The sequence below is a fragment of the Lepisosteus oculatus genome, chromosome 15 (genome assembly GCF_040954835.1).
Source record: "Lepisosteus oculatus isolate fLepOcu1 chromosome 15, fLepOcu1.hap2, whole genome shotgun sequence".
Classification (NCBI taxonomy): Eukaryota; Metazoa; Chordata; class Actinopteri; order Semionotiformes; family Lepisosteidae; genus Lepisosteus; species Lepisosteus oculatus.
In genome coordinates this window covers 30991880-31004305 of record NC_090710.1, presented here as the reverse complement: position 1 = coordinate 31004305, position 12426 = coordinate 30991880, and the positions used below count along the sequence as shown (strand labels likewise).

Below are 12426 nucleotides of genomic sequence, written 5' to 3'. Positions count from 1 at the left end.
AAGATAAGATAAGAGATAAGCCCCATGCAGCTACTGTATTTTGGACAAAAAGTATCCTTTGAGAAAGCCTGTATCAACAGAATATGCCTCTGTGATGGGTTGGGGTCTGAGAAAAAAAAAAGATACAGAGACACTTCTCTCCCCCATCTGTTTTTAAACCAGGAACAGAAAGCCCTGCTGGCCTGCTCTTTTTGCTGTGAGTGTAAAGGAATCAAGCGGGCATGCAACCGATATGGAAACTACATGACTGATCATCAGCGTTTTCAAGCTCAGGTTTCTAAAATTCTTCAGTTATGTGTGAGGAGGTATCATCAATGCTTTGCAAAACTTCGTGTCCCTGGGCAGAAGTAGTTTAAGTGCCCTGAAGCACGAGGATAGTGATAGATCTGATAGATCTGTAATACAGCTTTATGGACATGATGTTAATGACAAGGAACACCTGACAATGGGTCCACTGCATTTGTTCGGTAAATGTTATGGATGACCTATTTCAACACTTCATATTGGCTGCCCATGTGAAGTCGACCTGTTTTTTTGTGATCATTTTATTGACAGTACTGTGAATTGTTAAAAGACAAGCTTGGTTTTGTCTCTCTAATACGAATAGTAGATAATTCTTTAAGGGACTTTGTATATTGTTGGTTCTTTTAACATGTATTGTATCTCCTGATTGTGACCAAGTCTTTTGCCGATATCTCATAGAGTGTATGAAGACAACCATCAGGGAATGCCTTCTGTCTCTTTTATTCTATTCTAGTGACAACAGCTTATTCATCTAGAACCTCAATTAAGAATTTTCTGGCATGTTCATACAGTATGTACCATAAAAAGTACTGAATATGATTTTTCCTACACTGCTTGTACAGAGTTTTGTGAGGTAGGTTAGTCAGGATTGAGACAAAAAGCTAATTATGATTTGGACATTCAATATCATTCAATAAATTCAGATCTCAAGGGTTCACATAAGGCTGTTATTACACAAGGCATGACTTACCAATTTTATTTTGCAGTTTTTTGCATGACACAAAAATATCAACTGCTCCTGCAATATGCAATGAAGAACAAAGGTCTTTTTATTTTGATGAATAAAGTTAAATATGTTGTTTTATTGCCACTATAGATTTATATAGATGGGTATGTTTTGTGAAATATTTGATGTTACCCTTTCTAAAAACAGAAATCACCCTGCTCATAAAGAGTTGGTCTTGCTGTTAATGTAGGGACTTGGTGGCATGATTTTAAAGTACGGTGCAGTTCTGTCGTGGTCAGAGAGAAGGCTCCGGTCCTGTCTCTGAGAGCTCCTGGTGATGACGAGAGCTCATCCCATTTTCTTGACGATACCCGTGGCGATGGACTTCACGGCTGTGAGGGCTTCATTGCAAGCGACCGCTATGTAACTGGGTGGGAGCAGAAACCCGTACTGGCCCCTGTCCCGGAGCTCAAAAGTGAAGGAGTAATCGATCCCTATGTCATACGCCCAGTCGTCAGACCCGCCTGGTGCAAGATCTAATTTGAAATAAAAGACAGAACGAACAGCATTCTCAATACCGCATGACTCTTGGATGAGGCTGATCGCACATTTTTCTCAAAGCAGCTTCTTGAGGAATGCAGTCACTGCCTAACATTCAAGGACTTTTTCTGTCCCATTAAAGAACAGGATCATCTCAGGATTGTCCTGTCAACCAGGATTCACTCGGCTCCTGTCTAAGAATTTTGCACCCTGCATATGATCGTTACAGAGAGCATGAAAGATAACGGATTGAGTCAATTCTGTGAGCTGGCCGTACCAATTGGCTGATTTGGCTTCATTATCTGTGCATGGCTATCACAGCTCAGGTAGTGGTTTCTACACTCTCTCTCTTATCTTGTGTCAGTGGGCCCACTTGTGATGGAGAGGGTGATTCACTCCACACATGACAAAGACTGAACTGTCATCTACTGACTTTTTACCAGGATACCCAACATGGGTAATGTCATGTGGTGATTTTCTATCTTGGGAATTAAAATCCTTTGGTAGAAACATGCACCTTTGACTCATGATCCATGCTAGATTTGAGTCCAAGGACGTCTGGAAGGAAAGAACTTACAGGAACATTTTGCACAAGAACTTCAGTTGCAACAGAAGAGGTAGTGGAGGTTCCTGGAGGTAAAGGGAAACCTTTTACAAAAAATCTAAGACAGCACATCCACTTACAGATTGTTTTTGCTCCAGCGCCATATCTGTAGTGGTTCCCATAATGCCTTTTGATTTTCAAGGCTGCCTCTCTTGCCAGAGTAAACTGAAAGGAAGAGTCAGTTTATAAATTTGTGTTCTGTATTCGAACAAAGTGACTAATTTATGACATTCTCATTTAGGGTTTCACATTTTTCTGTTAGGCATTTCTTTACTTAACTAGCTCTGTTCTTTACTCCTCTGCTCCTACTGTATTCAGTACCACAATCTACTGCCACCTCTCGTTGTGCATATCTTGTGTATTTTTTTATTGTTGCTGGCATTCTGTAAAGTGCTTTGAGGTGCCACCTCTAAAGGCACTTTATAAAATAAATTCATTATTATTATTATTTTGTAAGTGAAGAATCTGCTGTGACAAAACAGAATTGTGCGTGTGAGACAAAATGGTGCAACACATTTCCAAAGCAAGCTTAAAATACAAATTTACTGGGATTGTCATGAAACTGAGCTTCAATCCTATAAACATCCTTTTTTTAAAAAAGCCTCTGTTGATGCGACTCTAAATGACCTACCAGTTCGTTGTGGTTGTCTGCCTGCTTGTAGGTGTAGGAGTAGGGGAAGAGTAGCATCTGAGAGTAGGAGTGGATAGAGATATAGAGCTTCATTATGTGTTTCTTGCTACGGAGGAAGGTGGCCACTGCCTTTGTCTCTGATTCCGACTCGGGGAAAGGCCCACAATAGGTCTCATCGCAGGGCCTTGGTGAGGATCCCTCTGCTGAGAAAGCAAAACAACAGTTTACTTCCCATTTTCACTTTTTCTTTGTCCCCAGCCTACCCTGCCTCTTTGACCAACCCCAACCGTGAGAGGGTAGAAGGGTCAGAAAGATGGAGACTCTTGTCTGAACTACATTACCCAGAATGCCCTACGTGACTGGCCTGCTGTCCTTGGTCACCTGAGTGGTTGATGCAAAACAGTTGGTTGGGTGACAGTTTAAAAAACAGGAAGGTGGGGCTTGATTGTTTATCTGTTGTCTGGTGAAGGAGAGCCGACCTTCTGATATGCAAGTCGCACCAGAGAGAGAGGGCAGAAATCATCAGACTGAAGCAACAACTGGAGCTTGTGAAAGTTTATGAGAAAGAGACTTTGCTTTGGAGCTGGCAAGCAGCTTAGCTGCCCAGCTGCTTTAGAGAGGAATTGGAGAAGTCCTGTGAGAAGCTCAGGGAGGCTTTTTATTTGTGTTTTTGAGTATTGGACGACTTGTTCTTGCACTGTAAATGCAAGAGCACTGCATCTTTACCTTTCAGCTGCTTTATGTGTTTGTTTTAATTAAGCTTGCCTCTAGATATCCCTATTTTATGACACCCTGTCACACCCCCGACAACATTTTATAAAATGTAACGGCACCCGTGCAGAGGGCCACTTTTTTCAGAAAAGCACATCAAGAAACAATGGGAAAAGGACAAGCTAGACACACACAGACACACCTAGTTATTTCAGAGAGCACGTGAAGTAAGATCACTCTGCAGAAGAAGTCATATTTGTTACTTACTGCACCAGTTTGCATCAAAGTTCCTGTTCAGATCAGCCCCTATGCAATCACTGTCTTCGTACTGCGAGCGATTCTTCCTCCACATTCGATTCTAGTCAATAATAATAATCATCATCATAATAATAATAATTGCTTACACTTATGTAGCGCTTTTCTGGATACTCCATACAAAGTGCTTTACAGGTCATGGGGATCCCCTCCACCACCACCAGTGTGCAGCCCCACCTGGATGATGCACCAGTCCGCTCCCCACACACCAGCTCTCAGTGGGGAGGAGAGCAGAGTGATGAAGCCAGTTCAGAGAGTGGGGTTATTAGGAGGCCATGATTGGTCCCATTGGCCTTTACCACTGGAGTCACTGGAGGCCTTCAGCACTGGAGTCATTGCAGTTTTTCACATTTGAATTCTACTTTGTCATCCAAATGACTTGATAAAAAGGCATACGATCTGAGCGCAAAATCAAATTGAGTTATTTGTCTGTCATTCATTTAAGAAAGAATGAATAATAAATAAATAAAATGTTGTATTGTTAAATGTAGTGGAGAAAAACAGAAAAAAATCATATTGATAATGAAACATTAATATCAGTATGAAATGTCAAAATGTGCTGTATGAATCCTTTTGTCATAGTTAAGAAATATAGTCTTCGGAATATGTGTCGGTTAGCCCTTTGTTATGATTTGTATTAGTATAATGTCTGGACTGAGAAACACTCACATTTGTCCAAGTGAACAAATACCCATCAGGGTTCAGCACTGGAAGAATATAGATATCCATGTTGTCAAGAATTTGGGTAATCTCAGGATTTGTATTATAAAACTGAATGACCTATGCATAAAGAGAAAGGAAAGACATTAAATAATTAAAAATGTTATTAGTCACATTTAAATTCCTTCTAAATAGTAAATATTAAAAGGGTAAAAATACAAGTACTTTTATTTGCTGTGATGCTCCTGTACTGCGCTGTGTATAGAAAATATTAACAGTGGGACTGAAGAAGGACCTTAAACAGGGTATAAAACCAGACAACTCTTTCACAGCTCTTGTGTTTGAAAACTGAAATGTTGGAGGAGCTCAAAAATATACTGAATAGGCATGTATTTCATTCTAGATGTACAATATGTTTTTTGATTTCACGTTTATAATACATACCTTGATCAAAATTCAAAATGTCTTGGTTTTGAAGAAGACTGCTTAAATCTTCTATCTCCCTAACTGTTTTTTTAAAGCCCAACTGCCCATACGTAATGCAGTCACGTTGCATTCTAACTGTTTGGTCCACTATTCCTATTTTTTCATAAAAATATTTATTTTTCTTAATTAGACACCTGTCCTCATAAACTCTCAACTCAATGTTGATGCTGTGCTTAAAATGCAGTTTCGTGCAGGAGCTGATCTCTTGAGTAAATGTCCGAAGTGACGTCGCAGGAACGCTGTGTACTCACATACTGAACAAACCACAGACAGAAGGCAGGAGAGATCCACTCCCTGGCATGGATCCCACAGTCCATCCACATTGCTCTCGAGGGGTTTCTTCCTGACAGCTGAGAAGTCGCAGTTTCATAAATGCATGAACAAGCGACACTATCAGTTTCACTGAACTTAATCCCACTGGAAAGACCTGGAGTGCTCATTACTTTCTACCCATACTGTGAAATTAGCCTGACGACAAAGCTGGCACTGTTGTATGGGCATTTCTGATTTACAAGTAATAGGTTTATTCCATGCTGAAAAAAAGAAGAAAGAGAACACAACGTTTCGGCCATGGAGCTGTCACCTGAAGAAGGCTCCACGGCCGAAACGTTATGTTCTCTTTCTTCTTTTTTTCCAACATGGAATAAACCAATGACTTGTTCCTTTGCAGCCTACGCATGCTGACGCAGCTACCCACCTGAACTATTTCTGACTTACACCTAAACTATTAAATTAATTCCTTACACATACAGTATATAGCACGTTTCTGGAAACTACACTCAAAGCGCTTTACAGGTAATGGGGATCCCATCCACCCCCACCAGTGTGCAGCCCCACCTGGATGATGCGCCAGTCTGCTCCCCACACACCAGCTCTCAGTGGGGAGGAGAGCAGAGTGATGAAGCCAGTTCAGAGATGGGGATTATTAGGAGGCCATGATTGGTAAAGGCCAGGGGGAAATGTGGCCAGGATACTGGGGTAACACCTCTACTCTTTTTGAGAGACGCCCTGGGATTTTTAATGACTTGGACCTTGGTTTTACATCCCATCCGAAGGATGGGCCTTTTTACAGTACAGTGCCATCAATATACTGGGGCATTAGGACCCTCACAGACCGCAGGGTGAGTGCCCCCTGCTGGCCCCACTAACACCTCTTCCAGCAGCAGCCTCAGCTTTCCCAGGAGTCTCCCCTCCAGGTACTGACCAGGCTCACACCTGCTGAGCTTCAGTGGGAGGAAGTTGTAGTTTAAAGCCGAATGAAAATGTAACCTGTAACATAATACCCTCAGAGAAGTATAGTTCTACAAATGAATAATAAAAAACAAATAGCATTGAAGAATAAGAGAGAAAATACATATACTACTAGTAGGAAATTGTTGATTATTACATAACATTCTGGAAAACATTAAAAAGATTTCATAGTGTAATTATTAATACTTATTTAAAATATATTTAATTTCAGATACAGTGACATTAATTTATTTTAGAAATCACCATTTTTTACCTTTAAAACGTAAAGGGGACGCTTTTCAAATGTTGAGCCGATCAGTATGGTCCTCACCAGATGTGGATTGTCTTGAGCCGTTTTATTTATCCAAGAGTATATCTGACAAAAAGACACACATTTTTATCAAAACATCTTTCCGCATGCCATCACTATAAAATACAGATCTTAAAAAGTCACAATTTAATGGGGCTGCATTCAGGAAATGTGAATTGGACAGCAGCAGTCAGAAATGCTAATCTGTATCTGTACCTGCGTACTGAATCTATACAGTACATCAGTTTATCTGTCTACATCTACTACAACCTGATACCTACACCATATTGATAAATATAAATCCACAAAATGCTGATATTATGTAAATAAATGTGTTTTTTACAGAAAACTCAAAGATTTGAAATTACATAAATATTCATCCTCCTTTGTTCCAGTACCCCTACATTAGTCCAGAAAAAGCACAGTTTGAAAGGTTACAATTACTGTAATGATTGCTGTTTGTACGTAATGTAGCCACCTGAGAAAGCCACATTTCAACTGTCGGCACCATGGAGACAGACCATAGTAGAAATATAAGTTTCTTCGCAAAAATGAACCAGCATAGAAAAAAAACACTCCAAGTCTTTATCAAATTTAACAGTACAGTCGCCGTGTAGGAGATAGAGGTCTACAGACATAGAAAAATGTGTACCCCAAATTTTTACTCGTCCTTTTGGGTTCGGCGAAGTCAGTCTTGAGGAAGTGGATTGAACATCACACCACCCCAGCACTTGGTAGACTGGCGTTTGGTTTGAGACGCCACTGTGAAGCCAACAGTATCTTTGAAAGAGCTGCCAATTGGTTTGTCAGGATATTGACACAAAAGAGGCCTTTACTAATCTTAAAAAAATAACTGAAAAATCTCACGAGATACAGAGCACTCTTGTGGAGGAGGTTCTCTGTTAATATGAGAGAAAGAATTTATGAGATCAGCATCATGTTAAGGAGATGCGTCTTCTCAGATGTAAGTAGTAATGTAGTCAGTAATGGATGGTGTAATGATGAGGTGAATCCTAGAGGAAAATCTACTAATCTAAAAGTGGAGAATTCAGGTTTCAGCCGGACAGGGACCTGAAGCACAAAGCCGAAGCCACACTTGAGTGCTCTGGTCTGGTAAGAAGAGAGAGAATGTCCTTGAGTGATACAGGTAAATTCCCGACGAATCCAATTGAGTCTGTACAGTGAGGCTTGACAATTGCAGTCAATCAACTCTCCCCAGTGAACTTGTCAGAACTGCGCTGTCCCACTGCACCAGGTTGGTAGAGGCCTGTGCAAAAATATTGACAGCAGCATTGTAACTAGTACTGTAGCAGGGCGGGTTTGAAGGAGTTGCGGCGAACGCTGGTAAAAGCCGATGCCCCGTTTGCAGGGGCAGAGGCGCTGGCGGGAGGTCAGCCTGGACGTTTTTTTTTTTTAAAAAAAAGGGGGCAAAGAAAAATCGCTGCCTGTGACAGCAGGATCCAGACTGGACAGCGCTTTCTTAAACGGCACCCACAGCTGTGGCTCATCCAAAATGAACCGCCTCAGCTGAGGTGGTCAAGACAACACGTAACCCTTAGCCAAGGGCTCCGCCTCCACACTGAACACACCCTGCGTAGTGCCACAGCACCACGGGCTGACCTACACGAGATGGGAGACTGAATACTTATGCAATCAGTAAATGAAACCTGGTGCACCTTCTTTGCAGGTTTTGCAGACATCCAACTTCCATCACATATAACAGTGTTCAGTTTTGAAATGGAAACCTGTAACGGCTGAATAGTCTGACCCTGCGTGATGCACAATTTGATCATTGGAGAGCAGTATTTCGAGACAAAAATTTCTTCCAAGAATGTTTTCCATGAAGGGGAGCAGCAGACACATTTTAATTCAGCACAGACGTGAGAGAGAAGTAAAGTAAAGCTTTCCTACCTCATCTAAAGGATGATACCTCTCATAAAAGGACACGGAACTCCGAGGGTCGTTTGAATCATTTTTAGTCTGCATATCGATCAGCTCCTGGACATTTTCCAGCAAGACCCTGAAAAGCCAACACAGACGGGTAAGACCTGACAAAGCACGAGAATCATGTGTGGCTGGAGAGCTACAGCAATGTTTGACTTTCAATAAAGACATCTACATCATTTCACAGCTATACATACAAGAATATTTCAATTTAATACAACTAACAGACCTTGTAGAGATGTGATCATGTTATCTCAATCATAGATTATCAATTTTATCTGAAAGGTAACAGGTCTGGCATAGACAAAGTCCAAGAAATTCACTGATGAATATTATGGAGCATAGCTTTCTTTCCCCAAGCCCTTTTTTATGATAAATGCAATTTGAGAGATGTGTAAAGCTCAAGAGAGGAAGAGCAATGATTCGAAAGCAGGCACAGTTTCCTCTAAGACGTCCACTGCATCACACTGACCAAAAGCATTTCTAAACCAATCGATGAATTTACACACGTGTGCTTAACCCCATTCTGATGCAACAGCTCTTTAATCCTCTCCACACTTGAGCCAGGAATGTAAAGGTGTGTTTCTGTGCCAGCTTTAATGTTCTGGGGGGAGTCTGGCTGCCACAATACCACCTGCAACAAGAAGAGCAGTCCCAGTGTTTGGTAGAGAGTACACACTCGTTGGCTTGCTTAAATGATAAAACCAGGGAGTTCCAGCACTTCAAGCAGAGATCGTGCTTGAAGCAAAGGGTTATTTGGACTTGTCAGCTTTGGACTTAGGCCACATCCCACCTCTTCTAAACTTGATAAACTATTTAATTTAAGAAAAGATCATTTTGCACCATACTGTACAGTAGTTAATGCATTTTTTCTCTCTCACTTCTAGGGTTAGGTAAACCATACAGATCAGGTCATTCACATTCACATTGGTCAAGTGCATGAATGCAGGGTGTTGTACTGTATATTACCTCAGGGTGGCTGGACACGTTCCTGATAGTGGCAGCTTCTTCTTCCGTTGCCACAGTCATTGAAAAAACTTTATCAGATGTTTGATTCCTGTGTGATAAGATATAGTTGCTTCAGAGACATGCAAAATAGAAAAAGCTAACGGCTACATCCTCCTAGCGGCTTACAACAGCCCCAGTCAGTAAATCTTTCGACTTCCTTTAGGTTGTAGTTGGTTGATTGTCATGTTGGGCTTCAGGAGTAGTAGTACAGAAGCTAATTTCTATACGAGACAAAAATAAAAACCGTTCTCAGCTATGATGTTCACTTCACTCTCTCAGCATGCACTGACCAGAGTGACTGGACTGAAAGAAGGGATTTAGACTAAGAGCTTGCACTAATCAGAATAACTATTTTTTTTTTATCAGATATAACAAATACATTGCAATGCAAGAATGAAAACACTTCCCCGACTCCCAGTTACTCCCCTTCTTCCACCCCCATGGACTCCAGAAGTACAAGAGCAGACAGTGGCAGCAGGAGCCCCTTGGCACTACGCCGAGAATGTATCAGCCGCACCTCCCCAAGGCTCCTCTCACCAGCGCTGAGGGCCCTGGGCTGCGAATCCACCGTGTGTATGATGTCAAGATGCCGGCAGCCATATCACCCTGCAACTCACAACTGGCAGCCCACTGAAGCTAAGCAGGTGTGAGCCTGGTCAGTACCTGGATGGGAGACCTCCTGGGAAAAACTAAGGTTGCTGCTGGAAGAGGTGTTAGGGGGGCCAGCAGGGGGCGCTCACCCTGCAGCTCATGTGGGTCCTAATGCCCCAGTGTAGTGACGGGGACATTATACTGTAAACAGGCGCCGTCCTTCGGATGAGACGTAAAACCGAGGTCCTGACTCTCTGTGGTCATTAAAAATCCCAGGGTGTTTCTCGAAAAGAGTAGGGGTGTAACCCCGGCATCCTGGCCAAATTTCCCCATCGGCTGTTATCAATCATGGCCTCCTAACAATCCCCCTCTGTGAATTGGCTTCATTACTCTGCTCTCCTCCCCACTGATAGCTGGTGTGTGGTGAGCGTTCTGGCGCACTATGGCTGCCGTCGCATCATCCAGGTGGATGCTGCACATTGGTGGTGGCGGAGGGGAGTCCCCATTACCTGTAAAGCGCTTTGAGTGGAGTGTCCAGAAAAAGCGCTATATAAGTGTAAGCAATTATTATTATTATTATTATAAGACAGGCCAGGCTCAAAAGGAGAAAAGGGAGGGTAGTATTTAGTACCCTATTTTGCCTGTTATGCCTTTCACTTGGGGGCAGCAACATCCTGTTGCTGTTATCATAACATTTTGTTTTTACGGGACAGGGCTGTTAGCCTTGTGCCCAACCTCCAACCCGGAGGACCTGGCGCCCGACGTGGGACACGCACCCACTACCCTGAGATTATGAGTCTCGTGCTCTACTGACAAGAGCTAGCCGGGCCGCAGCATCTTTTAATCTGAAGGTAAATCAGCTCTACTGATCCACTGTTGCTGATTTACGGTGATTAGAGTTATCACTTAACGTGAGTATTGAGTGAGAACAGGACCTATCCAATCCAGAATTTAATGGACGTAGAGGAAGACACCAGTGTCTAGAATTTAACCATCTCTGAACAAACCAGAAACATGGAAAATGGTGCTAACGTGTCACATGATATGCACTCATCTCCTACCAAATGGACAATAAATAGAGGAAAAGCTTCAAATCTCCTACGAGGTGTCAAACGCACAGAGGGAACTCTGTGCAACAATGTAAGTGGATCATCATCATCATTAGGACTTGTGGATGCAGTGGGTCATTTTTTCAGAATGGGAAAATAGAAAAGACTCCAGTCCAGAGTGCTGAGGAGTCGATGGAGAGAAGAGATCACAAACATACACTGGGACTAAACCATTTAGAGCTTTAAAAGGGAGAAATGGGAATCAAATTTAACCCTGAACACCACAGCAGAGAAGCTTCGTGGTTCATTGGGTTTAGAGATTCACAACAATTCAGGATGGAAGTTGGAAACTATTGTGATCTTTTACTAAGAAATAACAGTAAAAAATAATAAAAGTGCAATCAATTATTGTCATTATTTTTTATGGAAAGGGTGTAAGTACCTATTCCTTATAATTAAAGAAACACAAATGTGTGCAATGGAAATCAATTCATGTTCTATGAGTATATTAAATACATTAAAAGCTGGTGAAAATTCTAAACCAAAAATATGAAACCCGATTTGAGGTCACAATTGGCTCTTTATCCATCCTTTGATATTAGAATGTCTAGAAATCTTACCTGGACCAAGCTGAGATTGGTGTTATACTGTACTTACTCCCTGTTAAAAAAAATGACTTAAGGGCTGAGCTCGAACTTTGCTCAGGGAGTATCGATTTGGCTCTAACCACCATTTGTTACTGCTATATAACAGACAATAGCCTCTACTGTTATCAGCTTTTTACAGAGTTAAAATCATTGTCATTCTCTAGCTTTACATCACAAACCATCTGGTAAGGTCCAGTTGTGTATTACAAAGCATATCTACATTTTAGGACCTTCATTCAGGATAGTTTATATCTTCCGGAAGATTTCCAGGATAACCTTCCTTTCTCAATCAGCAGTTATAAAATCAAGACGACTTACGGTACCTTGTCGATGTGAAAAATCCATTCTCGATAAGAAAAAATGCCAACAGAGGAGCCACCACAAAATGCTTCATTTTCAGTAGTGGTCTCAACCTCAACAACAGATTCAAAAGTAATGAGTTACCCACTTGAAAGAATCATATTGATTCAGGAGAAGAGTTGTTTGTCTTGTGGTTAAAATTTAGTCATATACTTTAGAATGAAGGCAGTGGTTCCTGAATATTTTTTAGTCCTGGAATATAGGATTCGTGTGCTGTTGTTTCATCACACGGGCATCAAACGAGGTTTTTGAGAAGAAGCGGCTTTATAGCTCATAGTGCTTTTAATGGAAACCAGACCTCATTGTGACATAAACCTAACTGGGAACTTTCATAACCACGTGTCCAGGAGATGAAACAAAGAACATAGCC

The 12426-nt window shown here is 41.6% G+C and overlaps 2 protein-coding genes across 2 annotated transcripts in view; both read right to left on the bottom strand.

Moving 5' to 3' along the window:
* rpl31 (ribosomal protein L31) overlaps positions 1–8282 on the bottom strand; it is a 38841-nt gene extending 30559 nt beyond the window's left edge. Inside the window, exon 1 of the mRNA XM_069178858.1 lies at positions 8279–8282. The gene's annotated coding sequence lies outside the window, so the exon portion shown is untranslated. The remainder of the gene's footprint in view (positions 1–8278) is intronic.
* Positions 970–12144, bottom strand: cpb2 (carboxypeptidase B2 (plasma)). The gene is made up of 11 exons (XM_015364060.2): positions 12020–12144; positions 9371–9458; positions 8911–9035; positions 8369–8477; positions 6422–6523; positions 5169–5267; positions 4441–4551; positions 3724–3814; positions 2746–2948; positions 2195–2279; positions 970–1506 (listed from the first exon to the last, which is right to left on the bottom strand). Exons 1-11 carry the CDS (start codon positions 12088–12090, stop codon positions 1319–1321), a joined length of 1272 nt encoding a protein of 423 aa, XP_015219546.2. The 5' UTR covers positions 12091–12144; the 3' UTR covers positions 970–1318.
* Positions 12145–12426: the final 282 nt, after the last annotated feature.